Source organism: Rhodamnia argentea, chromosome 1 (assembly GCF_020921035.1).
Source record: "Rhodamnia argentea isolate NSW1041297 chromosome 1, ASM2092103v1, whole genome shotgun sequence".
Taxonomy (NCBI): Eukaryota; Viridiplantae; Streptophyta; class Magnoliopsida; order Myrtales; family Myrtaceae; genus Rhodamnia; species Rhodamnia argentea.
This window is the reverse complement of record NC_063150.1, coordinates 25476858-25503098: the sequence shown is the minus strand read 5'-3', so window position 1 is coordinate 25503098 and position 26241 is coordinate 25476858. Positions and strand designations below refer to the sequence as shown.

General features: G+C 40.0%; 2 protein-coding genes and 1 pseudogene across 3 annotated transcripts in view; 2 read left to right on the top strand and 1 right to left on the bottom strand.

The window, feature by feature from the left end:
* LOC115728661 (disease resistance protein RUN1-like) overlaps nucleotides 1–26241 on the top strand; it is a 1102447-nt gene that overhangs the window by 760101 nt on the left and 316105 nt on the right. The window lies entirely within an intron of this gene.
* LOC125314774 (small polypeptide DEVIL 4-like) lies at nucleotides 9228–9353 on the top strand. The gene has a single exon (XM_048277859.1). The coding sequence runs from the start codon at nucleotides 9228–9230 to the stop codon at nucleotides 9351–9353; it is 126 nt and encodes a 41-aa protein (XP_048133816.1).
* LOC115753620 lies at nucleotides 21508–22564 on the bottom strand (annotated as a pseudogene).

Below are 26241 nucleotides of genomic sequence, written 5' to 3'. Positions count from 1 at the left end.
TTGTTACCACTGAGAGAGCACCATGCACGAACTTTGCTTATCCATCACCGATGGGATGTTGAGAAGTTGCTTGCGGTGCTTGTGGAGAAGGGTAAAGCTTGTTTATTTGCGGATGCGGGTGTGCCTCTGACTGAGGACCATGATCTCAGTTTGGCCGAGGAATCGACTTCTATAATTATGTGTGATATATGCATGGAAGAGATACCTGGTAACATTACAACAAGAATGGACTGTAGTCATTGCTATTGCAATGATTGTTGGACTGAGCATTTTGTTGTGAAGATAAATGAAGGTCAAAGCAAGCTGATGTATTACTTGATTTGTTGGAGAGGTCGTCCCAAATGAAGCAGATTTCGCAATCTTGGAGACAGGATTGAATTTGAAGAGATTGAAGTCAACAAAGACAAATCAGATTTGAGGACAAATATTTTTCCTAGCAGGGGAGAATGATGCAAATAAAGTTGGCGATCTCTGTAATATTGCGTAATAGTACATAATTTTAGGATTTTAGGCAATTTCGTGATTTTAGTGATATTTTTGTAATATTGTGTTTCCTAGGTTAATTAGGGTTAGCACCATATATAAGGGTGTTTAGGGTTTCGAGTGAAGGAGATTATCATTACGGACTTCTGATATTTTTCGTTGATTTTGATAATCACACTTGAGAGAACAGATTGTTCCTCATTATCAATTCTTAATTCTTCCGTCTAGCCAATTTCCGTTGCGTTTTGGCATCACAAACCGTTAATAGCCATCACCGGTTATGCTAAGGCTGCATATCTAACTAATAATGAGCAATCAATAACTACTAAGGGTGCGCATGACAATACTTCTACTTTAGAAATCAATTTCCGGCCAAAAGTTGAGTTTTCTACTTCGGCTTCAGAAGTTGATTTCTAATTAGAGAAATTCGTTTGATAATAGTAGAAAATTTCTACTTCTGAAATATTATTAACACAAATATTCTATGAAAACTTATTGTCGGGGGCAGAAAAATTTGTACTTCATTTTAAAACTTTTTAAATTTCTTTAAAAAATAATTTTTATTATTAAAAAATATTATTTACTTTTCAAAATAAAAAATAATTGTTTATTTTTTACTCCGACAACCGGAGACTACGATAGGCGGCGTGATGGTCGGCAGTGGTCAACGGCTAGCGGTGGCTAACCGTGGAGGTCGGCGGTAGATTGTGGCGATAGGCGGGCCGATGGTTGGCGGCAGGGGGCGGCGGTGGTTGGCGAGGGGCGGCGGGAGGTGGTAGTCGCGGCGGTCAATGGAGGTCGGCGGTGGGTTGCCACTGGCGCTGGCAGCGATGGGCGGCGGCTAGTAGAGGTTTGCGGTGAGCAATGGTCGGCAGTGGTCGCGGCCGGCGAAGGTCGACGGTGGGCAATGGTCATTGGGCAACGACAAGCGGTGGACAGCGGCGGTGGAGGTAGGCGTGGCCAAAAAGAGGGTGAGTTGAGAAGTACATCTTGAGTTGAGAAACAATTTTTTTAACTTTTCAAATTGAGGGAAAAACAATTTCATAAATGAAAATTCATTTCAGAAGACAATTTTTTTACCAAATGGATTTATGCTTCAGAAGTTACATTATCAAGCGGATTTCTGCTCCCGAACTATTACTATGCGCATCCTAAACTTCAGATGTTCCAGGGATCATGATGTTGCGTTGAGTTTAAGTGGGAATGAAGCATCAAGGCATTCGTGTTTTATGAGAAATTGCCATTGCTATTTACTTGCTGTGCGTCTTGGTTCGAGCGATTTATCGACCCCTTTGCATCCCTTTTTTCTTCCAAGTTCTGTAGTAAAAAAAACAAAAAACAAAAGACAGCTATAGCTTAGTTTCCTTGAACATATGTTAGCAAGTTTGCTGAAGTCCATGTGATTGTAATAAAGTTACTAGTGAATGGGCAGAAGAGCACTTCAAGTGATAATATTTATATATGGCGCTCACTTTAGTGTCAAAATTTTCTCCAGCTCACTCAAGTGCCACATCAGAGAAAACACAATAATTTAAGTGCCAACGGCGAGAGATTCCGGCCAAAATAAATACGTGACTTTCTTATTTAAAATAATTTAATGACATGCAATTTTTAATTCAAACAATTTAGTGACATGGCTTTTGGAAATAAAAAAATTAATTCCATGTGTGCAAAGAGAACGGCGTCGCTCGCTTAACGTGGCTGAAATGTCTTAAACTATAGCACTTAAGTTATCACATTTTACAACTTATGACACTTAAGTGATCACTTTAAAAAAAAACTTGGCACTCAAATGATCATAATTTACAATTTATGGCGCTGAAAGTCACTCCATTGGCTAAATGACGTCATTTGTGCTTTGGAAGATGACTAGGATATCCGACGAGCCACGTGGGATTAGTTGATTGATAAAAAATTTCCATGTATGATTTTCGGCCAGGCTCACCGGAATTGGACTGAAATAACAGTTTTTCAAAAATATTGGCACTTAAGTAATCCCCAAAAAAAGTTTTGGCACCCAAGTGAGTGCCGTACATAAATATTATCACTTGAGGTGTCCTTACGCCTAGCGAATGAATCTCCTCATTGATTTGTTAGTATGCTTTTATTATGCTAGGTACTAAGATAAGTCGAATCGTGGATGCTGGTAAGGTTTTTCTTGCATTAGTAGTTGCTTAAGCTACCGCAAAGCATGGCTATAGAGTTGAAAAATATGACTATCAATCTGTCATCCACCACCAAACGAGTTGGAGACCGTTAGATGTATAAAAGGGTAAAATATTCTTTGGAGCTTTCTATCTTATTTTGTATATATAGTGATGTTTATTGAATAATACAATATACGATTTCCCTTTCTACATGGTATCAGAGCCTCCTCCCTACGATTACCTTCTTGCGACTACGCTAGACGTGACTCGGATGCCGGTCGCTCTCGCGCAACTCCCCCTTTAAGTGGGTTGGCACAGTTCATCCAACTCCTTCTTTGTCACTATCCTTGGTGCTTTACCTTCCTCAATTTCCATTTAAACCTCATGTATGTTAGTAAATTAACAAAGAAATTTCAGTGTTCAATGACATTCTACCCCGATTCTTGTATTTTTCAAGATCCGGCTGCGAAAAGGACGATTGGTAGAGGACATGAGGTGGGGAGACTGTATGTGCTTGAAGATGCTCCTTCCATTACATGCCCTACTATTGCTTCCCCACATCAGATTCATTATCATCTTGGCCATCCTTCGTTGCATAGCCTTCAGAGGTTAGATTGTAGTTTTCAATCTCATTTTAGCTTAGAGTGTGAGTCATGTGAACCGGCAAATTGCATTGTGTCGGTTACCCACCTTGAGTCATTAAACAAGCAATTTCTCCTTTTTCATTAGTTCATTTAGATATTTGGGTTCCTTGTCATTTGATTTTCAATTTAGATTGCAAATAATTTGTTACTTTGTTGATGACTATTCCACAGTCACTTGGTTATACTTAATGGAAAGTGGTTGAGAATTTTCTTCTATCTTTTGTGCCTTCATTTCTAAAATTCATACTCAATTTGGTATGAATGTTTAAGTGTTGCGTCTAACAATGCTAAGGAGTACTATTCTACACCTTTTTCTGACTTTATGACTCAACATGGTATGATTCATGAATCTTCTTGTTCTAATACACTGCAACAAATGGTGTAGCTAAAAGGAAGAATAGACATGTATTGGAAGTTACTAGATCCAAGTTGTTTTAGATGAAGATCCCTAAAATCTTTTGGTCTAATGCTGGCTTGACTGCATGTTATCTCATTAATCACATGCTTCTTTTGTTTTGCGAGGAGGTATTCCATTTTCTACTTTATTTCCCAATCGGTCTTTGTTTGTCTAACCGCATCGTATTCTTGGTTGTGTCTTTTTGTTCGTGATCATCAACCTAGAGTATCAAAGCTTGATTCCAAGGCCATCAAGTATATGTTTTTGGGCTATACTTGTACTCAAAAGGGATACCGTTGTTATTTTCCGCCGTTGATGAAGTACTTTATAGATACTCATGTTTCGTTCTTTGAATCTACTCCCTATTATGAAGTTCTAGTCATTGTTTCTGAGGTGGATGAAGACTTATATGTAACCACTATTCAATCAACTGCTCCAACTAATTCACCAATACTTGCACAGGAACCTCCTCTTCCCAAGGTCTATACTCGACACCTTCGAGTAGCTACCGATCCCCCCTTTCCTCCCGTCACTACTACATCATCTTCTTTAGTAATAGCTTATCACCTAGAGAGGGGTGAATAGGTGATTTCAAAGAACTTGCTAAAATAATGTAGAATTAAAAGAAATGAGTTCAAAACCAAGTCGAGATCCGAGCATGAACAACAATATATTCAATTCACACGTGTGCAATAAACTCTCAAATACAATAAGTAAAAGTTAAGGGATAGAGAGATTTATACACGATGTTTATAGCGGTTTGATTAGATCAAACTTACATCTATTCTCCACGCTAATAGCCTACTGGCTGGTTTCACTTTTAATCTTCTTGAAGTTACAGCATAGTATGTCTTGCTTCTACCCGAAGTGCTTCTACCCAAAGATGGTGTTGCTTATACCTAAAGCTGATAGACCACACTATCACACACCCAAGCACTACTATTACACAGCTAACACTTCTCAAAGATTTACAATTGAAAGTTCATGGGAGACAACTATATAGAATTGAAGCTCTCTTTGAACTTTAAAATTTTCGACTCTTGATTTCACTTTGCTCTTCGACGCCTTGGTCTCCTTTTATACTTCTTCATCTCCACTAGCCATTGGAAAATCTTCAAAGGGATCACTCGCCAAACTTCCCGTTTAGACGAGACCGTATAATAAGGATTTTATAGCCGTTGAGAAATGAAATCAAAATCTTTGAGGATTCAGTCGCCCATACAATCTAAATCTAGCTTTTCATAAGTGGAGTTCTTCATTTATGAAAGACCGCTTGTCTATTATAAGAAAGAAATTCTAGCCGGGTCACTAGCCATTGTGAAAATAGCTATTGTGAAAATGTTCGCGTCTGAATCCGAACTTTGCTTTTGAGACTCTCCTCGGAGTATGAGCTCATCAGCCTCTGAGCTCGCCAACATCCGAGCTCACCAACGTTTGAGCTCGTGCAAACTTCAAATGCAAAATTTAAACCTTCGGATGCAATATCTTGAGTTTCCATCTTCCGGTCCCTCCAAGCGTATTGGCAACCGTGGCTCTACCTCACTGTTCACCTAATCAAGGTCCTTCCAAGCTTTGCTAAACTTTCCATTCTAGGTTTGTTCGCCTTCTATTTAGGTCCCTCCAGCTCGCCTTCTATTTAAGTCCCTCCAGCTTGTAGACACCTTTACATCCAATGCATTGTTCATTATTGATAGAGAACTCATAACCTTCATATTTTCCGTCAAGACAATATCTGCATAATAGCTAATGCATCTTTCACCTAGTTTTACTTAACTAATAAATGTATTAGTAGCCTTTGATTATTTTGTCATCTTCAAAACATCATAAAGATTTTCCCTAACATCTTCAACTCCAAATCTGCCATTAGTTAACCCTCTTCTTACATTTGATCTCGATCTTCCTATTGCTCATCGCAAAAGTACACATACTTGCACTCAACGTTCTATTGCAAACTCTATCTCATATTCTTATGTATCTCCTTCTTTTCAATTTTTTTTTAACCATTGTAGATAAATATACTCTCCCAAAGTTTGTAGCTGAGGCATTACAAAAACATGGCTAGAGGATAGCTATAAAATAAGAATTAAAGGCCTTACGGGTTAATCAAACTTGGGACTTGGTACCTCTTCCTTCGGCAAAACTACTACTCATTATCAATGGGTATATATTGTGAGTCAATTCTAATGGTTCTCTTGCTCGCTTAAAAGCAATACTTATTGCAAAAGTGTAAGCTTATGCGTATGGGGTTGATTATCTAGATACTTTTTCTCCTGTTGCCAATTTTACATCTGTTTGTATTTTGATTTCTCTTGCTGCCACATATAACTAGCCTTGTTTCAACTTGATGTAAAGAACACTTTCTTGCATGGTACTCTTAATGAGGAGGCATATGTGGAGCAACCTTCAGGATTTATTGCTTAGGGGGAGTCTAGTGGATTGGTTTGTAATTTGAAAAGGTCCTTTGTATGGTTTGAAAGAGACCCCACGAGCTTTGGAAGATTTTATGAGGTTTTATTCTCGTTTGGACTATCTAGATGTGGAAATGATCACTCTTTATTTTATAAATAGTCAAAGGTAGGCAAGCTATTCTTGAATGTATACATTGATGATATTGTCATCAACGAAGATGATTTGGCTGGTATAGCCACATTAAGACTTTACCTTCAGCAATAATTTCAAACTAGGGACTGGGGGAAGTTGAAGCATTTCCTAGGAATTGAGGTAGCACAGTCACAGAAAGGTGTGCCCTGGATTTGTTCACCGAGACAATTATGCTGGGATGAAAGCCTCTTGATTCACCTCTATAATAAAGAGTTAAACTGGTTGCTGATGGAGGAGAAACCCTTGATAATCTCGAGAGATACAAAAAACTGGTTGGTAAGCTGAATTATCTCACAATTACTCGATCGGACATCGTCTTTCCGGTCAGTGTGGTAATCTAGTTTCTGTCTTCCCCTCATATATCTCACTTGGATGGAATTATTCGAATTTTGACGTACTTGAAGAAGGCTCCAGAAAAAAGAATTGTTTACCAAAATCATGGTCATAGTAGAATTGAGTGTTTCTTTGATGCCGATTGGATAGGATCTCCAGATTATAAGAGGTCAACTACCGACTCTTGGACCTTAGTTGGAGGAAATTTGGTGTCATTGAAGAGTAAGAAACAGAGTGTTGTTGCCCGGTCCAGTGTTGAGTCGAAATATAGAGCTATGATACAAGTGACATGTGAACTAATGTGGATACAATAGCTATCGATTGAGTTAGGCTTTAAAGCTTCAGCTCCTATGTCTCTATGGTGTGACAATAAGGCAGCAATATATATAGCTTCCAATCCTATATTTCATAAGAGAACAAAACACATTGACATTGACTGTCATTTTATTTGAGAGAAACTCTAGAGTGGAATGATTCTTCCCGGTTGTATTAGGATTAGTGAACAAGTTGTAGACACCTTTACTAAACCTTGGGTGATGGGAGGATAGAATATATTTGTCACAAGTTGAGCATGACTAATATATATGCTCCAGCTTGAGGGGGAGTGTTAGAGGTATAAAAGGGCAATGAATAATACAATATACAATTTTCCTTTCTACAGGGACCAATACGGTTGAACAATTCACGAAAATCTTCTATTATTTTCACTTGACAGAATCACGAAATGCCCGACAGTGCAAGCGAGTTGGAGACCTAAACTGCCAATTTGGCGTCACTGTTTATCCTGAAAAAGGATGCAACTTCAGTTTGCATCATTGATGGACAATGATCAGAATCAGAAGGTTTATCCAAGAAATAAATTGTTTGCACGGATGCTAGCACTTAATGGTGATAATTCGTATGGATGGTTATTATGGTTGTTAGTCAAAGGCATATCCTTTCATAAGATGTTCTGCAATCCCCCACGTTTGAAAGGCCAAAACCTTAGGTAACTGAGCAGTAAAGCATAACATATTCTTTTAAACGAGGTCTTTGGAATCACCTGTTCACCCTCCTCTAGGTGAAACCGATAGCAATATCAAATATGGAACGGTACATAAGTTATATGTTGAAGCTCGCACAAATTTAATCCCCAATTATTGTGAGATATTGTTGCTGACATCTGCAAACTCTCAACTCCACAAGATGATATCGTTTTTGTCCCTTAGAATCAGATCGGACGAACATGGTGCGTTAGAAGAAGAAGAGACCCAATGAAAGATTTCTTGTCCTCCTCTCAATAAGGCGCAATACATCACTCAAAATTCGTAGAGACAGATTGTCTCGTGCAAGCCCCTTCAATCTCTTTGTCTCGCAATTTGTACCGTCATGCACGTATATCCCCTATTACGTTGGGTGATGACTCAATTGCCTATGGATAGTTAGATGTATTGTGAACCATTTACAGTGATCGGAGAAGATCTGTGTTAGGAGAGCGTAACAAAAGTCCAATATCTTTCATTAAGAGGAGCTCAAATCCGAGTCTGTTAACATATCAAGTGGAACCTACGTTCACTCAAAAGCTTAAGCTAATGAGTTATGGGCAAATTAGAATATAATAACTGCTCTGCACCACACCAGTTCTCTAACAGAGGATTTCTGTAACACAACTTGCTTGTGTATTCTAACAATCTGGCCTTAGGTCGCTCCTAGCTGGGCCAGAAGCTCCTCTTGGCCATCAATTCCCATCGACTGTAGGACCCTTCCGTTAGCTGGACATTATCTAGTTAATGTGGCTTTAGTTGATGCGATAGTGGGGGGTATGTTTAAGATAAGGTTTGAGGACGCCCTACTCTTCTTGTCATTCTTTAGCATGGCAACTGGACGTGATAGGAAAAAGTTTTGTGGACCCTCTTAAATATCTCCTTGCTCCTTGCATGGGATGAAACCGATTCGGCGTTCTCTTTCCTTGGTGCAAAGTGAGAATGGGCCACTCGCGACCGAGAAACTATCCGCTTTCAACGACATCACATAAAAATGTTGAGGTGAGATGACTTGCCAAAGTCAAAAGATGCTGGTACTCTATGTCTTTAGATAAGAGAGCCACCTGTTTCTCTGCTTGGAGGGAAGGACAAGAAGGATGTTGCCCAATGAGAGAAGAAAGTTAGATATGGGGATGAATAGGACGAGAGCATATCTGTGTACGTATTGTATACATACCTAAATACGGATCCGACAACATGGTATCAGGAACTCGAATGTCGATAGGGAGTTGACTAACACATTCCAAATTAATTGTGGAACGTGTTTAAGTTGGTCCAAAGCTAAGGATGGATCTGAAAACCTGTTCAAACCAAAACTCGCGTCAAGCATCTCTTCGAGACATTCAAAGGAAAATCAAGAGCAGGGTAACCTTTTGTAACGAGTGATGATGAGCGGATTGATGATTGAAGGCGATGGAAAGACAGCAAGCGCACGTGAAACAAGCTAGTCATGAAGGGTGCAAGTGGACCCAAGGGAGGAGGACTCACTGATATTCCAATATGTCTATGCTTGGTCCAAAAGGGGGAGACACAAGCACACACGCGTGGGTTTATATATACAGACGCAACGAATTTGTGTTTCTTGAGATGGATGCTTGGAATGGTCATGGGGAGATCAAGAAGGGTGTACGCGAAGTTGAAGAGAACGGTGAGGCAACAGAGAGGGAAGTTGTACATTATGAGGGTTTGCATCTCTATGCTTCTCTGTTGGCACAAACAATCTTAACTTCTTGTACTGTTGATGTGGTTCTTTGATATACATGAAGACCTGAGTGACCTTGTCCTCCCCAAAGCATGATCTCTCTCTCTCTCTCTCTCTCTCTCTCTCTCTCTCTCTCTCTCTCTCTCTCTCTCTCTCTCTCTCATGTCAAAAGTATCTTGTGGAGGTGGATGGTCTTTTGTGAATCCGCCACTTCAACTCCAACTTCCACTTTCTTGGCTGGCCGATAGAAGGAAATGTGAAGGCCTCGCCAAGATGCAAAGGAAGGGCTTGGTTAGTCGTTTATTTACTTGCATATATTAGGATTAGGTGCACAAATACAATGAAATAGAGAGTATGTTAGGATTAAGCGGCGCACAAATATAACGAAATAGAGAGTAAATGTGAGAAAAAAGAAATCTAGATACAAGATTTATCATGATTCACCCATAAACTAGGGCTACATCCAACATATGATTTTACAATAATTAGCACCTCTCACATATCTGTTACAACTCTCAATTACAAGAAAAAGAGATTATATATAGGTCACTCGGTTGCTATTCATGAGCTTAAACTCAAACTACTAACAAAATACGGGTCTAAACTATAAAAGCCATCTAAAGTCCCAAGGGCACTGCCCCCCGCCAAACCTGCTAGGAGACCCCTCAAAACCCCACCTGTTCACTAGGAGCATCACCCCCGTGTCATCCCGTTGACGGGAAGTATGAATCATATCCCAATAGCATGCACGTGCATATTGAAACCCCATAGTTTCTTGAGGCTGAGATGATCGTTATTGCTATTGAGAAAACTTTGGTTATATAGACAACGGAATTTGCTCATGGTTAGATAGGGCATAGCTCATTACCTTAAGTTTCCGAATTAAGGTGGGTTCGGCTAGGCGAGTTGACGATTTTGAGGTTTGGGCTCCTCTTTGGTTTTCCCATATGAAGATACTAGGTCGTGGTTGCACATCCAAAAAAAAAACAAAACAAAACAAAACAAATAGGTCCATTTTTCCGAGTACTTGCTTGGTCGAGCCTAAACTGCAACTCGAATAACTTGCCTATCTAATTCGAGCGGTTGAGAGTTTACATGTTCTAGTATGTACTTACATACACAAATAACAAACGGATAAACAAGACCATCTTTCAAATTTGTCGTAATCTTAGAGGTTGAGTTGAGGCGCCAAGCTTGGGTAGGAGCCTTAACTCTTCCTATTCGAGACAAGTCGGATCTAAAAAATCAAGTTAGTTGAGCTCAAGTCCTAAAACATATTGCATTTGTGCCAATTTAATCATAAACCTTTTATTTGTGTCAATTTATTGGTAAATATATTCGCACTTTACCTCTTGCCAATTTTATTTAGAAATCATTGATATGGATGTCGGCCGTCCCACGTGGCACGGTTGACGCCGACGTAAATAATTTTTTTAATTTTTAAATATTTTTCAATCATTTTTTTCTTCTCTTTTTCTTCTTTGTTTTTCACTGTGGCCAATGAGGGTCCTTGGGGTTCACCAACCATTGGGCAAGGCCATCGTAGACTCGGGCGAAGGCAGCCTCATCTACGGCTAGCGACACCATGGTGAGGTTGGCCTCGCCTAGATTCATGCAAGGCGACCTTGCACGCAGCTGCAATGGTCGCAATCCTCATCAGCCCGCGAGGGTCTCATCCGGTGACCGCCGAGCTCTGAAAACCCTCGCCGATCATAGTGATTAAAAGAAGAAAAGAAATTAGAAAAGAAAAAACTAATAAAAAATTTCAAAAAATATTTTAAAAATTAAAAAATTTGTCCATGTTAGTACTTGTCTTGCCATGTAGGATGGCCGGTGTCCACGTCAATAATTTCGGGTCAAAATTAGCTAGATGGACTCAATTGGCAAAACGTGAAAAGATTTATGACTAAATTGAAACAATTGAAAGGTTTAAAACCGAATTGACACCGATTGATGAAAGTAAGTATTATGTATGTTTCTGGACATCTAGGGAGCTACTTACAAGCTCAAGGGTTTTGTTACCTTCTTTGCTCCTTCTCTTCTCATCTAATATAGCGCATTGCCCATTAACCAAGTTGATCAGCAACTCAATGTCATACCATCAGTTTCCAAAATCCAGGTAATCAGACATTCCTTCAACGAAGATATGGTAGCAGGTAATCGATGGACTTTTGGGGATTAGATTTTCCAATTTACCCAACGTTATATGGACCCTTTCCCCCACATTTGTTCTTAATTAGTCAATTTAGAATTTAGAGGAGCCAGAATTGATTACGCACATATCTTTCACATTGACCGCGTCGGAACCGCGAAATTGCCTAAAAAAATGCCTGATCTATCTTGGGATTACAGCATGAATCTGTTTATACGTAGCATCTAGTATCTATTTCAAGTGCTCATAAATTGGGGTCCATAATTTTCTTGGTGATGATTGCATGGACAAAGCTTTTTAATCTTATCTAATTATGTTAGTTGATTGGGTTCCGTGACCAACTGTTTGAATAATGTGAAATAAGAACAGATGCAAATGATTTTTCGGTGTAACTTGCCAAGCAAGGCTGATTGGGGGCGAACAAATGAGTGGACTTAGACAGGTCTGTACGAAATTTGTAAAGCCCACTGGTCAGGAATTGCCCAAGAGCTATAAAAAAACACTCAGTTTCTTAGGCAACCCGCCTAACCTTGGCCCAAGATGGTTTTGAACCCAAAAATACATTCTAGCTCAATACGTGACGGGCCCTTACCCACGATTGCTTCTTGCATTGTTTGCTTGAGTAATTGTAGATGCCAGTGCTAACATGGACGCCCGCGTCGCCATGGACAATTTTTATTAAAATTTAATATTTTTTCGAATTATCTATTTTTGATCTTCTCCTTCTTTGGCGACCAGCTAGGGGCGAGGGTTGGCAAGGTCGACCTTGCCAACCACTAGCGGGGTTGGCCTCCTTGTCACCGGGTAAGCTCAACCTCGCCATGGCTGGGCTAGGTCGGCCTCTCCAATCACTAGCGAAACGAGGGTGAGCTTGACCTCACTAGATCTGGCGAGGCCCTCGCCTTTGGTTTATCATCGATTCAACATTCGATTGGAGGAAGAATGAGAGAAAAAAAAAAAAGAAACGTATTTAGAACTCAATTGGCCAAAAAAAGTTTATGATTGAATTGACACAATTATAATAGGTTTTAGACTTTTTTAGTGATTTTCCCATGACAATGTCTTTCCATATGAATAAAGCACAACAAGAACAAAGCCCTCGTGGTTTCTCCTTCCTTCTCTCTCCTTTGTCTCCTCTGCCCGCTCTCCTTCTTTGTGGGAACCGCTCAACCGCACGATGACTAGTATCTCATCTTTGAGGGAAAATTATCAAAAAAGTCATGAACCTATTGTAATTGTACTAATTCAATCCTAAACTTTATTATTATTATTATTATTATTTTGTCAATGAAGTCTTAAATCTTTTTTATTTGTGTCAGATCAGTCCATCCAGTTAGCACCGATGTGGACGTCATGCTGATGTCAAATTTTTTTAGTATTTTTCAAAATTTTGATTTATTTTATTTATTTTCTTCCTTTCTTTCTTTTTCTTCTCCTCATTTCTCCAACCGATCACCAAATCAACGGCTAACCGGAGGCGAGGGCCTCACCATATCCGGCGAGGCCAAGCTCGCCCTCACTTCATTAATGGTTGGAGAGGTTGACCTCGTCCTACTATGACGAGGCTCATCCATGGTCGGGCGAGGCCGACCCCGCCAGGGCCACGGTTGGAGGAAAAAGGAGGATAAAAAAAAATAACTCAAAAAATATTATATTAGTTAAAAATGTCCATGTCGGTGTTATCGAGCAAAGTTGACTAGATGGACTGAATTGACATAAATGCAAAAGGTTTATGACTCAATTTGCAAAAAATATATATATATATATTTTATAACCGAATTGACACAAATGCAATAGGTTTAAGACGTTTTTGATAATTTTTCCAATCTCTGCCGCGCCACTCATTCTTTTTTTCAAAACTTTTACCTCGGGTGACATATGTCCACACGGATAAAGTATTTTCCAACTAGGAGTGGAGGAAAATATAGTCTATAAAGAATTACAACATACTCGTGTATCAATGTGAACATTCCGTGACGAAATATTTGATCTTAACAATAATGCCTAGAGGGTGTTGTTGGAATGTTACCCACACGTTAGCATATTGAAAAAAAAAAAAATACATAACACTATTTGTTGTAACAAGAAAAATAATAACATGGAGAAGGCGATAATAACTTCAATAATGATCAAGTCAATGAGCAAACGATGATACAATTACAAATCAAATTGCTATAAAATTGTAATAAGATTACACAGGAAGTGAGGTACTGCTAACCGAATCTCCTTAAGGCGATTAGTTCTTGTCAACGGTGTTGCGCAACTTCATGAACTATGTCTCCCAATATACAATATCTCGAACTCATTTAAATTAGCAGTATGTAAATAGGACTCTGTCGAGCACTTCTCGAAATTTATTAAATTGAAAAGATGAGAGGTATTTCTCCTTTGAATCTTGTTTGAATGTATGGAATGAAGAATAGATCAACTCATTTGTAAAGTTAGGAAATTCATGTACTCAAGAGATACATGAATTTAAGAAATTCATCGATTAAATTTATTCATGAATTCAAGATACACATGAATTAAAAAGATTCATGAATTCAAGAGATATATGAGTCAAAGAGACGTGTGTCGTTTGCTCACTTTTATTGATTCATTGACCCATTGATGACAACAGGTGTCACTAGCGTTGATCGGCCGTCCTCATCCTTTTTACTGATAGAAAGTCACTGTGTATCAATCATTCTTAGTACTTCCCTTGCCTCCACAAACACCGGAGAGACAAAAGATCCCTAAACTCATATCTTATGATTGTCCGAGCAATGCCAAATCTACGAGACCTATTCGTCGTCCTATCTTGTTCTTATCTACAAGTGAAGTAAAGCGTTCATGTTAGTAAGAAAAGGCCAAAATATGATTTGATATCGACTTGCGACCCGATCTACAGAAGAACATGATAGATCGAGACGAAAACATACGAATCAAAGCAAACCCTAGAATCTTGACCAAAGGCCATTCGTTGAACGAGGCATGAAGACAGAAGGGGATTATGGTAAAGATCATCTGCTTCCACGAAAATAAGCGGGGGGAAAGAACAATGTGATCGAAATCAAAATAGCCATTGACCAACTCCGCGTCTCTCGTAACGTTTACGTGCACAAATCATTGAACCGAGAGAGCAAATGATGTCCTGTAACTTTCCATCGTAGTGGACTGGACAAGATGATATGGTCAGCGATCATGTCAGGACAGCATAACACAGGTTCACGTGTACAACGACGTCGTTCGTAGCACTTGCGATACAGTGATTGATGGTTGCATCCGTTTGATTCTTATGTTGTCGTCTCCAAACTCGAAGTATACAGAAGATTGATCAACGCGACTGATCTGATGAACGCGAGGCTTGAATGCATGCGTCACAGTCAACCTTATCAAGTTGCGGGTTCTTGAGCTCCCTGGGATAATAATTCAGTCCTAACGGAGCCAAGAGGGGAACGAAACAGATTGCTTTGTCCTGTCTGGTTTCGTAATCTTGATTGAAAATGGTGTTGACCAAGAACACTTGGTACAAGAACTGATGACTTGCGCGTGCTAAACCAGTGGATCAAGTCGGATTTGTGTCGGATCAAAAATGGTTCAATCTATGTTGAACAATTTAATCCATTTTTATACAGTACAAACTTAACGATCTGTATCCGACTCAATCCATACTCGACTTTATCCGTATTACTTAAACATTTCTATACTTAACCAAATCATGAAATACTTGTTTCTAATAATTTGTTAAAAAAATGATATTGTTAAAATACATTTGTGCAATACACTTTTAGTGAATTTTTTTGTATAGTTTTTTAAATTATTTTATATAAAAATAAAAAATAGTAAATTTGTATTTTCTTTTCCTTTTTGACACTTCGAGATCCGGCGGCTGGAGACGGAGACCGCGACCGGCGGTCGTGGCGGACGGCGGCACACACGGACAAAAGAGATTATCACCTGGGAACTAGAGCTGCCAAACAGTGGCGCACGGATGAGAAATACGGACACGCATGAGACGTTGATGTGATTTTTGGAGCTTTTGTTTTTTGAGAAGGAATGGACGGACGAACGAGTAAACATGCTTCGTCGGTGGGAGTCTAAGAAAAGAGGAGGCCCGGCTACAGTTTTTTGGTTGGGGGCGATAAAAGGGACGTTGCCGAGAGAGAGAGACGTTCTATTTCAGTGAATAATTTTATATTTTATTTTTAAATTTTCTTTCTTTCACAAAAATAAAAAATCAAAAAGACATAAACTAATAAATTTTACGAGCAAAGTGAATGGTAAATGGGTCGGGTTTGTTTAGCTAAATGGACAAACCCGTTTACAATCCGCATATACTTAGGCTCTACTAACCGATATTTGACTCATTTTATTGAATATGAGTTAAGATATGGGTTTTTAACCCATATTGACACATCTAGTGAAAATTGTCTAAAAATCGTAAACCTATTGTACTTTTGTCAATTCAGTTCTAAACCTTTCAATTTTGTCAATTAAGTTCTAAACTTTTTCACACTTATCAATTGAGTCCACCAGTTAATTTTAGCCATAATTCACTAACATAGACGCCAATCATTTTACGTGGCATGGCCGACTAACATGGACAATTTTTAATAATAATTCAATTATATTTTTTTTATTTTTTCTTTCTTGCGTTTTGTTTTTTCCTTTCTTCTTCTTTTTGCCGGTGGCCGATCACCAGCCACAGGCAATGGCAGGCCACCGACCATCACCAAGAGCGCTAGTTGGCCTTGCACAGGCGAAGGCGAGCCTCGATGAGGGATCCATGCTCACCCGATCTGGCAATGGGAGCCCTCGGCGAGGCTTGACCTCATGAGAAAATTACCAAAAAAATTCAAAACCTATTACAATTGTGCTAACTTGGTCCTAAACATTTTTTTGGCCAATTTAGTCCTTCCAATTAATTTTGGCCGAACATCATTGACGTGGCGTGGTTGGCGCCGACCTGGCAAATTTTAGTTATATTTTAATAGCTTTTGAATTTTTAAATTTTATTTTCTTTATCTTTTTTTCTTCTTCTTCCTCCAGCTAGGTGTCGAGCTCAGCAAGCGGCCATAGGCAAGGGATGGCAAAGCTCGCCCCGATTTGGCGAGGCGCAACCTCACCGTCATTGGGCAAGGTCACACTTTCTACGGACAAGCTTTGCCGGCCCTCGCCTACGGCTAGTCACCAAGCTTGGCGACCAAATGGAGGAGGAAGAGAAGAAAAAAAAAAGAAAATGAAAAAGGAAAAAAAGATAAAAGATAAATAGAAAAGCAAAAAATTCTAAAATATCCGAAAATACTATTAAAAATTGGTCACGTCAACAATTTCCTGCCAAAATTGGCCGTATAACTGAATTGACATGAATGCAAAAGGTTTAAGATTGCATTGAGACGATCACAATAAGTTTATGACTTTTTAGGAATTTTCCCAACACCAAGAGACCATCCATTTCAAGTGATATTAGAGAAGATGGCCACCAAAAAATAAAGAGAATAACACGCACGTCACGTACGCCTACACACACACACACACGTGTGTGTGTAGGTAATAAAATATGAAATAAGGGAGAATAGTATAGATTGGGAATGGCCATTTATTTCATTAAGGTTGGGGAGAAGATGATTGCTATTTAAACGAACATCGCCATTCAAAAACTGGATACAGAGGAGGTGTCTCGCCATTCATTCGCAGCTCATCTTTTGTTACAAACCAGGTGCTTCGGGTAAGGGTCGCTTAACTAGGACAACGGAGTACTCGCAGCGGCGGTGGCGGCCGACTTGTGAAAAACGCGTCGATTTGATTCTGATGGACTTCCGCGTGAAGCAGGTCATCGAAGTGTGCCGCTGTCCAGATGCCTTCCCCTTCCTCCCCCCCTTCTTTCGGATTCCATTCGTTTCCTTACCCTATCTTGTCAAGCCCTCAGTCACAACAATGATGTTCAGGGACAAAAACCTTAAGCAAGTCAGACAAAAATTCTAGGATGGGACTGAAAAACGCTTGATAATTCAGGAACCAAAAAATTGAGTATCTCAAAAGGGCAAAAAAAAAAAAAAAAAAGAAATAAAGTAAGATGCATCGACTCTCGCACTGGAAATCCAGCAGATATAACTCAAAAAAGGGATTTATTCTGTGAAGCATTATGATCGTCTGTTTTCTTTGTGCTGTCCTTGTCTCGCATGGGACGAGATTGGACCGATCGCTCTTTTGAATCACACAGGAAGCACATTATGCATCTAGAAGCAAAACAACATAGAAAAGGAAACAAAAATGAATGGAAGTTAAAAAGAGGAAAGGGACAAACACACGTGCCAGATGAACACCCATATTCTTGTCCGCTGATGATTGCGGACAAAGGGTCATGGAAGCTTTAGAAAATGATTGCCATGGATCTTTTCAAGTTTGTGAAAGATGCAAAGCCTTAAAGCTGATTTTGACTGATAATTCCAACATTTTTTTTTTGCCAAATTAAGTGAGGCTTAAACAAGAGGCCAAGGGATGAGTCCATGGATGGGACCTTGAGCCTTTTCTTGTGTATGGAGATTGAAGTGAAGTGGGTATAAAGGAGCCACCAAATATGATGTTTTTGGAATCATTTGGCACGGACATGACCAATTACGAACAATAATTGATTCTTTGGGCCCACCAACACAAATTGTTCTCTTCTTTTAGTAATTTGGGGGCAAATTTTGAAATAAGAGCATGAAGTATCGTATTTTTTTTTCAAATAAAAGACTGAAATATACCTTATTTTAAATAAAAACCTCAAGTGCTCTCATTACTTTAAAGAAGGATTTGATCAAGAGTATCTTCGTCATTTATATTTTTTGAATTTTTTTTCTCTTTCTTTTTTTCCTTTTTTCCTTTTTTGTCCTCTCCTTTTAGCCGGCGGCCGACCATCACCCGAGATCGGCTACGGGCTAAAAGGAAGTAAAAAAGGAAAAAGAAACAAAAAGGGAAAAGAGTAAAGGAAAAAAAAGGAAAAAATGCAGAAAATGTAAATGACAAAAATACCCCTAGTCAAGCCCCTTTTTTAAATAATAAATGCACTTTCATCACTTATTTAAGAAAATTATAACACTTCGAACCCTTATTTAGAATTTTACCTAATTTAGGAGAAATTCCATCTTCTCTTTTTGTTGAATGAAAGGTAAGGGTCAAGTGAATTGGCCAAAAAAAAAATAACATAGATATTAATGGAATCTTTAGAATCAAATGATTTTCAGATAATATAGTGTTACGCCCATCAACAGGTGGCTTGAATCGGGTTTGAGTCGGAATCGAGTCATTTAACCCATATTAAACCATTTTTATACAATACGATTTTTGCGATCTAGACCTAATTTGATCTAAACCAAACCCATATTTAGCCTAACTCTAGACCCAACCCATATTCGATCTAACTCAAGCTCCAACTTTTAGCAATTTTTCTCCTTAATTTGTGGCATCTAAAGAATGAGCAGATGGACCGGCCTGCCGAGTCGATGAGGAAACTCATATGCTTGAGTTGGGTCGTGGCATAGGACTTTGCGTGGCAAATGAGCAACAAGAAGACATGGCCGAGCATTATGTTAACAGATAAGAACAAAGAGAGTTTAGAACCGGAACTGGTTTCAGCTTTCAGTTCTACCTTAGAGCTGATTCATTTTGTGTTTTTGGGTAAAAAGTCAAATTATTACAATACACAATTTAAGTTGCATCATTTCATTACCAAGCATATATTTGTCAAGAGCTTATGCTGTTTGTTCATATTGAAGACCATGCTTCGATTCTTGATGTGTGCAAAAGTCTTTTTCTTAAATAAAATAGGCTTTACAACAGGCCTCAAGGGACCCAGACACAGGCATCTAGGTTCTAGCCCAAACCTTGAGGGCCCAAGTAAAACATCCGTGACTAGAGCACAATCATTGAAGTATCAAGCCCGGTCTCGGGGGACACGGGACCAACATCTATGGACTCGGGCACGAGCACTAGGTCTTTGGTTCGACCTTCGCCTCGAGGGACTTGGGCCTAGCCCCTTAGGACCTGAGCTTGAACCACCGAGGAACTAGGTCTAGCCTAAATGAACTCGGGTTGGGCGTTTGTGACTTGGGCAAGGAGCCAAGTACTCGGGTATGGCTGCTAGGGACCCAAGCACAAGCATTGAGACCTAGGCACGGCCTTCATGAACTTAGGAACGCGCAGGCAAGGCCATTGGGGATCTAAGCTCGGCCTCTATAGACCTGGCCATTGAAGAACCGGGTCGGCCCTCTATGGGCAAGGGCCCAACCATCGTGGAACCGGCCGAGACCCCATGCTACTGACTTTAGCGCAGAAGCGGGGTACATAGGCAAGGCCACTTTGGGGATCTAAGCTTGGCCTTTGTGGACCCAACCATTGAGGAATTGAGCCTGGCCTTAATGGACCCAGGCTAGATACTAGCGTCCGGGGCATGAGAGTCGGATACCTAGGTAAAGCCGTCGGGTACCCGAGCCCGAATTCCGTGGACCTAAGCACGAGCACTAGATCTTGGGCCCAGCCTTAAGGGACTTGAGCCCAACCATTATGGACTTGGGCTCGACTACTAAGGAAATAGGCATGACCATGATAGATTTGGCTTGAGCACTAGTGGCTTTGGCACGGGAATCACGTATATGGTATGGTCATGGCATTGGGTTCCAATCACACTCGAGTTACTCAAGCACTCTCGGTGTTTCCAATCGTCAAATTCCATCCAATAATTCAAATAGTGTTTAGCCCCACAATTCTTCACAAAATAACCTTTCAGTTTTATAAAAAATTACACAAATCTTGCCTCAAGATTTAACTTGTTTGACCACTCTATTATTTCGGGGTGTAATCCACAAAAGTCGACTCTTGAATACTCTTCACAATGAAGACACTTCTAATGTATCAACGTGAATCGGATCCAAAATAGGAAAACTACTTTTTGGAAACCTTCTCCAACAAGAGACTATTCAAGTAGGAAACCTATTCCAAATAGGAAACCTACTTGGATTAGAAAGGTTTCGTTTTTTAGGGCTCAAACTCAAGAAATATTTTCAACAAAAATGTTTGATTAAAATAGTAATTAGAGAAACACAACACACTGAGAAATTTGTTCCTAAGTTATGGTGGTAATGGTGTTTGCGAGGACTTTGGACTTGAAGTAACTCCTCAACTATGTCTTCACCATGCACTAAAGTCCACTTTTTTAGCTGGAGGTATATCGTCCGCATACCATAAAATCATACTAACCTGGCTTAAATATACTATAAGTGCTAAAACTTGTGCACGTCGCTCTCTTTAATTTTAAAATTTTCAAAACGATCACTCAAGTGCCAATTTTTTTTTAAAAACGATCACTTCAGTGCAAAAATTTTCAAAACAATCACTTAAGTGCCAATTTTTTTTAAAAATGATCATTTAAGTGTTAATTTAAAAAAAAAACGATCACTTCACTGTCAACTTCACCGAGACACATCAGCTCAAATATTATAAAAAAAAATAACACGTGTCGGATTTCTGACAAGTCACGCTAGCTCAAATTGGAGTTAACACTAAAGTGATCGTTTTTAGAAGAAGTTGGCACTTAAGTGATTGTTTTGGAAGTTTTGATACTAAAGTGAGCGATGTACATAAGTTTTGACACTTTTAATGTACTTTAGCCTACTAAACTAGACAAATGACAAACGTCTTAGTTCTCTTCGAAACGACTTCGAAAGGCCTAAATACACAATAAGTGAATTCTCCTATCTCCACAACAGGAATCTTCATGCTTCTAAAGGTGTTGGTCACGCGAGATAAGCTTATATATAATCAACACATGTCTGTCACATCAATTCACATTCTGCTTAGTGAATAAAAATGTTATCGCAAGGATTGGGTAATAAACCTACATGGTATTCTTTTCCTTCAAATATTGATATTCAACAAGAAGGCGAGGGAGCGACCCTCACATAACACTTAACTCCTCTATCATCAACACATCTGCTATTACAAAATAAATTGACTCACACTACCCATGAGACCTGAAAAGAACATGTTCCTGAGACCTGTGTTGGCATGTCGTGCTGTGTCATACTCTAGTGGTTGTTGCAGCAACCGCTATTATCGGAATAAAAACCGAAATTGGATTAACATTTGTCAGATCATGAGACGTATCGGTCGAGAGCACAGCAGCTATAGGATCTTGACCATAAAGGAACTTGTACAAGACGGTAGTGCATGGCCCCGCCACAAGCCTAGCCCAAGCTTCATCCGCTTCTTTGCCCTCTTTTAAGAACACTTCCGTGGCATCGATTCGGTTCATCTCCCCATCCCAATTGCTCCTTAGTCCCTCTATCTTCTCCAATTGGCGACAAGCCAATGCGCATGTGTTCGCTTTGATTCTCTCGACCGCTTCCTCCAAAAGCTTCGTCCTGGTCCTGTCGTCGACCGTGTTTTCGGAACTCAGGTACCGCTCCATTTCACTCACTCCGATCGCACGCCTGATGCCCTTGGAGTTGTCCGCTCCCGGACAGTACACGCTCCTCACCTCATCGACCAGCCCGGCTTCCACCATCTTGTCGACCCGCCTTGACACGAAGGAGTGGAGCACCGGCATAGAGACGTCCACCCAGAAGAAGCAGCAGTCGTACCTCGATTGGACTTCAGGGCCGCCGTTCACGAGGGCGTCGATGAAAGAGTTCGAGCCACCAGATACTATGGGGAGCCGGCCCCGCTTGAGGATGGACTCGATGGCGACCAATGCATGGCGCCGGAAATCAAGGGCCGTGAACTCCGAGTCCGGCGCTGCGATCCCTAGCAAGTGGTGGGGAACGCCCGACACTCCTCCTCGGTGACCTTGTTGGCGACGACATCAAGGCCTTTGTAAACTTGGATTTTGTCCGAGTTCACGACCTCACCTCTGAACCGGACTGCCAGGTCGATGGCAAGCCGGGACTTGCCGCCCGGTCGCCCCCACGACGAACACAACCTTGTCTCTCCGGCGGTGGAAGCTCTCCATGTTGAGTCCACCTCGGAAATTCATGAGTGGCTGGACCTGGGCTTGCTTGCAGGCCACGGTTGACACGGATGTCATGTTGTACGGAACTGCAAAGAGATGACAGAAACCCCGACATCATTAACGAAAACGTTAGTTTTCTTTCACGGACATTTCCAACAAAGGAAGAAAGAGAAGAAAGATCGAATTTCCTAGGACTGTACCGTACAGGACCACAAAACTTTACCTTTACAACCAGACGCGGCGACCAGTGGAGACGAAAAGTATTTTCCCAATCTGCGGCTGCTTATTTTCTGATGAAAATAGGGCGAAGAAATCAAGAAAAAAAAAAACGGGTTGAAATCGGAAATTCTTGATGGGAAAGAAGAGATCGTGGCCGAACTTGGTGTCTTTTTTGCTTCTTCTATGGCTCAGTGCAGAAGCAGAAGCTATTGTGTATGACTGTGTGATTGACAAACAAAAACGACAACCTTAATAGTTGTTTCTCGTGTCGTTTTATGTGCGCGCGAGGAGAGAGGGATTGAGATCCGAAGAGAGGCTTACTTACCTCTTTCTCCTTTTGCTTCCAAGCTCGATCTGCGCAAGAATCCATCACAGACTGGGCTCCCTATTTATAGCGCTCCGGGGACGATGACTGTCGTACGGACATAGGTAATTACGATGCCCAATAGTTCCATTTCAATTCCTAGACCAAAGGTATGATTTAATGTTTAAATATTTATAAAAGAGCGCTATTTCATATGCATGCGTTGACATTCGGATTAAGTTTACAACACAAAAAGCGAAAGAGAATAAGCGAAAGAGAATAACCAAAAAAAGTTCTTAATTTATTGCAATTGTGTCGATTCGGTCTTAGACTTTTTTATTGTCAATTCAATCTTATACCTTTTTGTATTTATGCCAATTCAGTTCATCCGGCCAACTTTGACCGTATGATGCCGACGTGGACTTTTCATTAATAGTATTTTATTATTATTTAATTTTTTATGCTTTTTTCTTTAATTTTTTTTCTGGACTTAGGGGTGCGAGTGTCGCCAGCTGTGGGTGCGCAGTCCTAGCCTAAACCAAGTGAGGGCCCCAATCACCTCGCCCAGACCAATTAGCAGGGGAAAAAGCACATAACATGTTGAATCCCAATACCCAATTACCTTAATCAATCAATTAAATCATTGACAAAACCAAATTTCTAATACCCGTTAGTCAACCCCAATTTGGTGTCCATGTATTTGTTTCTATGGAGGATTCCTTTTTTTCCTCCACATTGCCAACATTATGGGTGATTAATAGTTTTCAAGAAGCAGTGGGCTGATGAACTTCTCCTTTTGCCTGCTTTGATCTTTGGATGCATCATGTTTTGCTATAGAGAAACGAAGGTAACGTGGGACAAGCTAGCGCAAATCGTTCGATTGTGGCCACTCGATATTAGCGGTCATTTGAACCCTCGTGCTTTAAAGATGATTGGCTTGGAATTTAGGGGGATTTCTTTGATGGAGAAAGTTACATGTTTAAAGTGGTCTTTCATTAATCTTTGGCTATGTTTAGAATAGCCAATGATTGATTATGAGGAATCTTTATAATGGTGTGTTCGAGATCTCGAATCCTCTCGATTTGCGCTCGCGAGATCACGACACAAGTCTTAAGCGAGTAAATGGAATCAATTAGTTGAGATAATCTTTTATATGATGTTTCATTTTGACTCTAGTTAATTTGTATCATTGGTATGGAAAAGACTTACCTAGTTAGTTTATTTTGAGTCTAGCCTAAGGTGTTGGGGAATGTATCAATGAAGAAAGCTCGGAGAGACAGGCAAGGAGTTTGCTCGAGTGCGGGAGTTTGATGTTGGGGTTGTCCTACATCGGTTGTGAAAGAGATTGGTGGTCAAATATGGAGAAAGGTCTCACCCTTTAAGCTAGATTCTGCGATGAGAGAAGCCTAAGACTATCCAACACCTGGTATCATAGTCTAGGTTACAAATAAATCTAGACCCAATAGTCACTCGGAAAGAGTTATTGCTGCTCCTACCAAAGTCCGATGTGTGAAGAGGAGATTGTTGGGGTTATCCCACATGGGTTATGGAAGGGGCTGGTGATCATTTATAAGTACAAGCAAAGTCTCATCATTTGAGTTTGTTTTTTGTGTAAAAGAAGTCTAAGACCACCAAACATTTAATTGTACAATGTTTATGTGTTTTAAGATTTAACACAGTCGATTGTGCTTGATTTAGCTAACTTATCTTTTGACTTTGATCACTCTACCAAATAATGATAATTCAATTAAACTATGAAGTTAATCATAAAAAGTGCTAGGACATTCGAATGTGTTGCGAGCAGAATAAGAGTGGTCAATCGCTCGGTAGCTTTACACCTTTAACTCAAATCAAGGTTATTGAGGGCGGATTAATATGTGGTATAAATTGGATTTTTGGAGATAAATAAGCTTAAACTCTACGCTTTCTCTTTAGTTTTTGTCTTTTTGACGCATCGGACTTCCGTCACGCTATAAAAAGAGCAATGACGACCGACATTAATGCCGGCGGTTTGTAGCATTGGGCCTTCGACGCATATAGACATTGGAATCGTGATTCTCGTTTATGAATTTTTAACGATTCTATTCTTCTCTAAATCCTATTTTTATCCCCCGCAAACTTAAGTTCTTCCTCTCGACACGCAGAGAAAATACGGTAAGTCACTAAGAATGCAATCGACCAATTTTAGCTCGTGTTGTATCGAATATTCATGTGATACATGAGATTATTCGAGCATTTCCATAGCCAAACCGATTTCATCTAAAGTTGGGCTTCCTGGTCATAACGTGACTACCCGTTTAAAAAGAAGATGTCCCCAATTATGATGCACTTACGTGTCGTTTTAGCCGTACAGCTAGGGGATTAGATCCAAACAAATTTTAATTAACAAGGGGGTTGGAGTCTTGCGACGGGTGCAGCGAACAGAAATTTCGTGCGCTGTATTGGAATCGAAAGAAGGTCGGGCCGATGTTAATTAGGCACCTTCCCTTCTGAATAAAGACAAAATTAGGGCGAGAATAATGTCTCCCTAGAGAATTTCATATATGGTCCTATGCATAGTGAATTGGTATATGGATTCTAATATGGGATCGTGTTTTAAATACATTACGCCTCCAGCATAATTGTCTTGGAAATTGTATCAAAAAAACCTTAAACATATGGCATTGATATCAATTCGGTCATAAACCTTTAAATCGGACCAATTTAGTCCAAAATATTTTGCATTTGTACGAATTTAGTCCATCCAACCAATTTTAGCTGAAAATTACCGACATGGATGCCAGCCGTTTTACGTGGCGTGGCCGATCTTGACGTAGATATTTTTTAATAATATATTTTTTTTCACTTTGGCTTTGGCCAATGAGGGTTTTCGGCAATCCTCGCCAGCCACCGGGTGAGGGCCAACTAGCCCTTGTCGCACCTAGCGAGGATCATGGCCCTCATCGAATCTAGGTGAGGTTTGCCTCACTGTTGCCATGTTAGGCGAGAAGGTCCTCACTCAGATTTTGCAAGGGCCGCAACCCTCGTTGGCCAAAGTCAAAGTGGAAACAAATAAAAATAATTAAAAAAAATATTGTTAAAGAATGTCCACAGCAGCGCTAGCCATGCTACATGCATCCACGACAATGATTTGGTACCAATGTAAAAGATTTAGGACCAAATTGGTCCAATTGAAAGATTTATGACTATGTTGGTGTCAATGTAATATGTTTAAGATTTTTTTTTTGTACTTTTCCCTGATTATCCGATTTATGCAATGGGCCCG

What these genes read in the sequence shown, in the direction of transcription:
- LOC125314774 (XM_048277859.1), top strand. Translation starts at nt 9,228, where the DNA reads ATGGTCATGGGGAGATCAAGAAGGGTGTACGCGAAGTTGAAGAGAACG.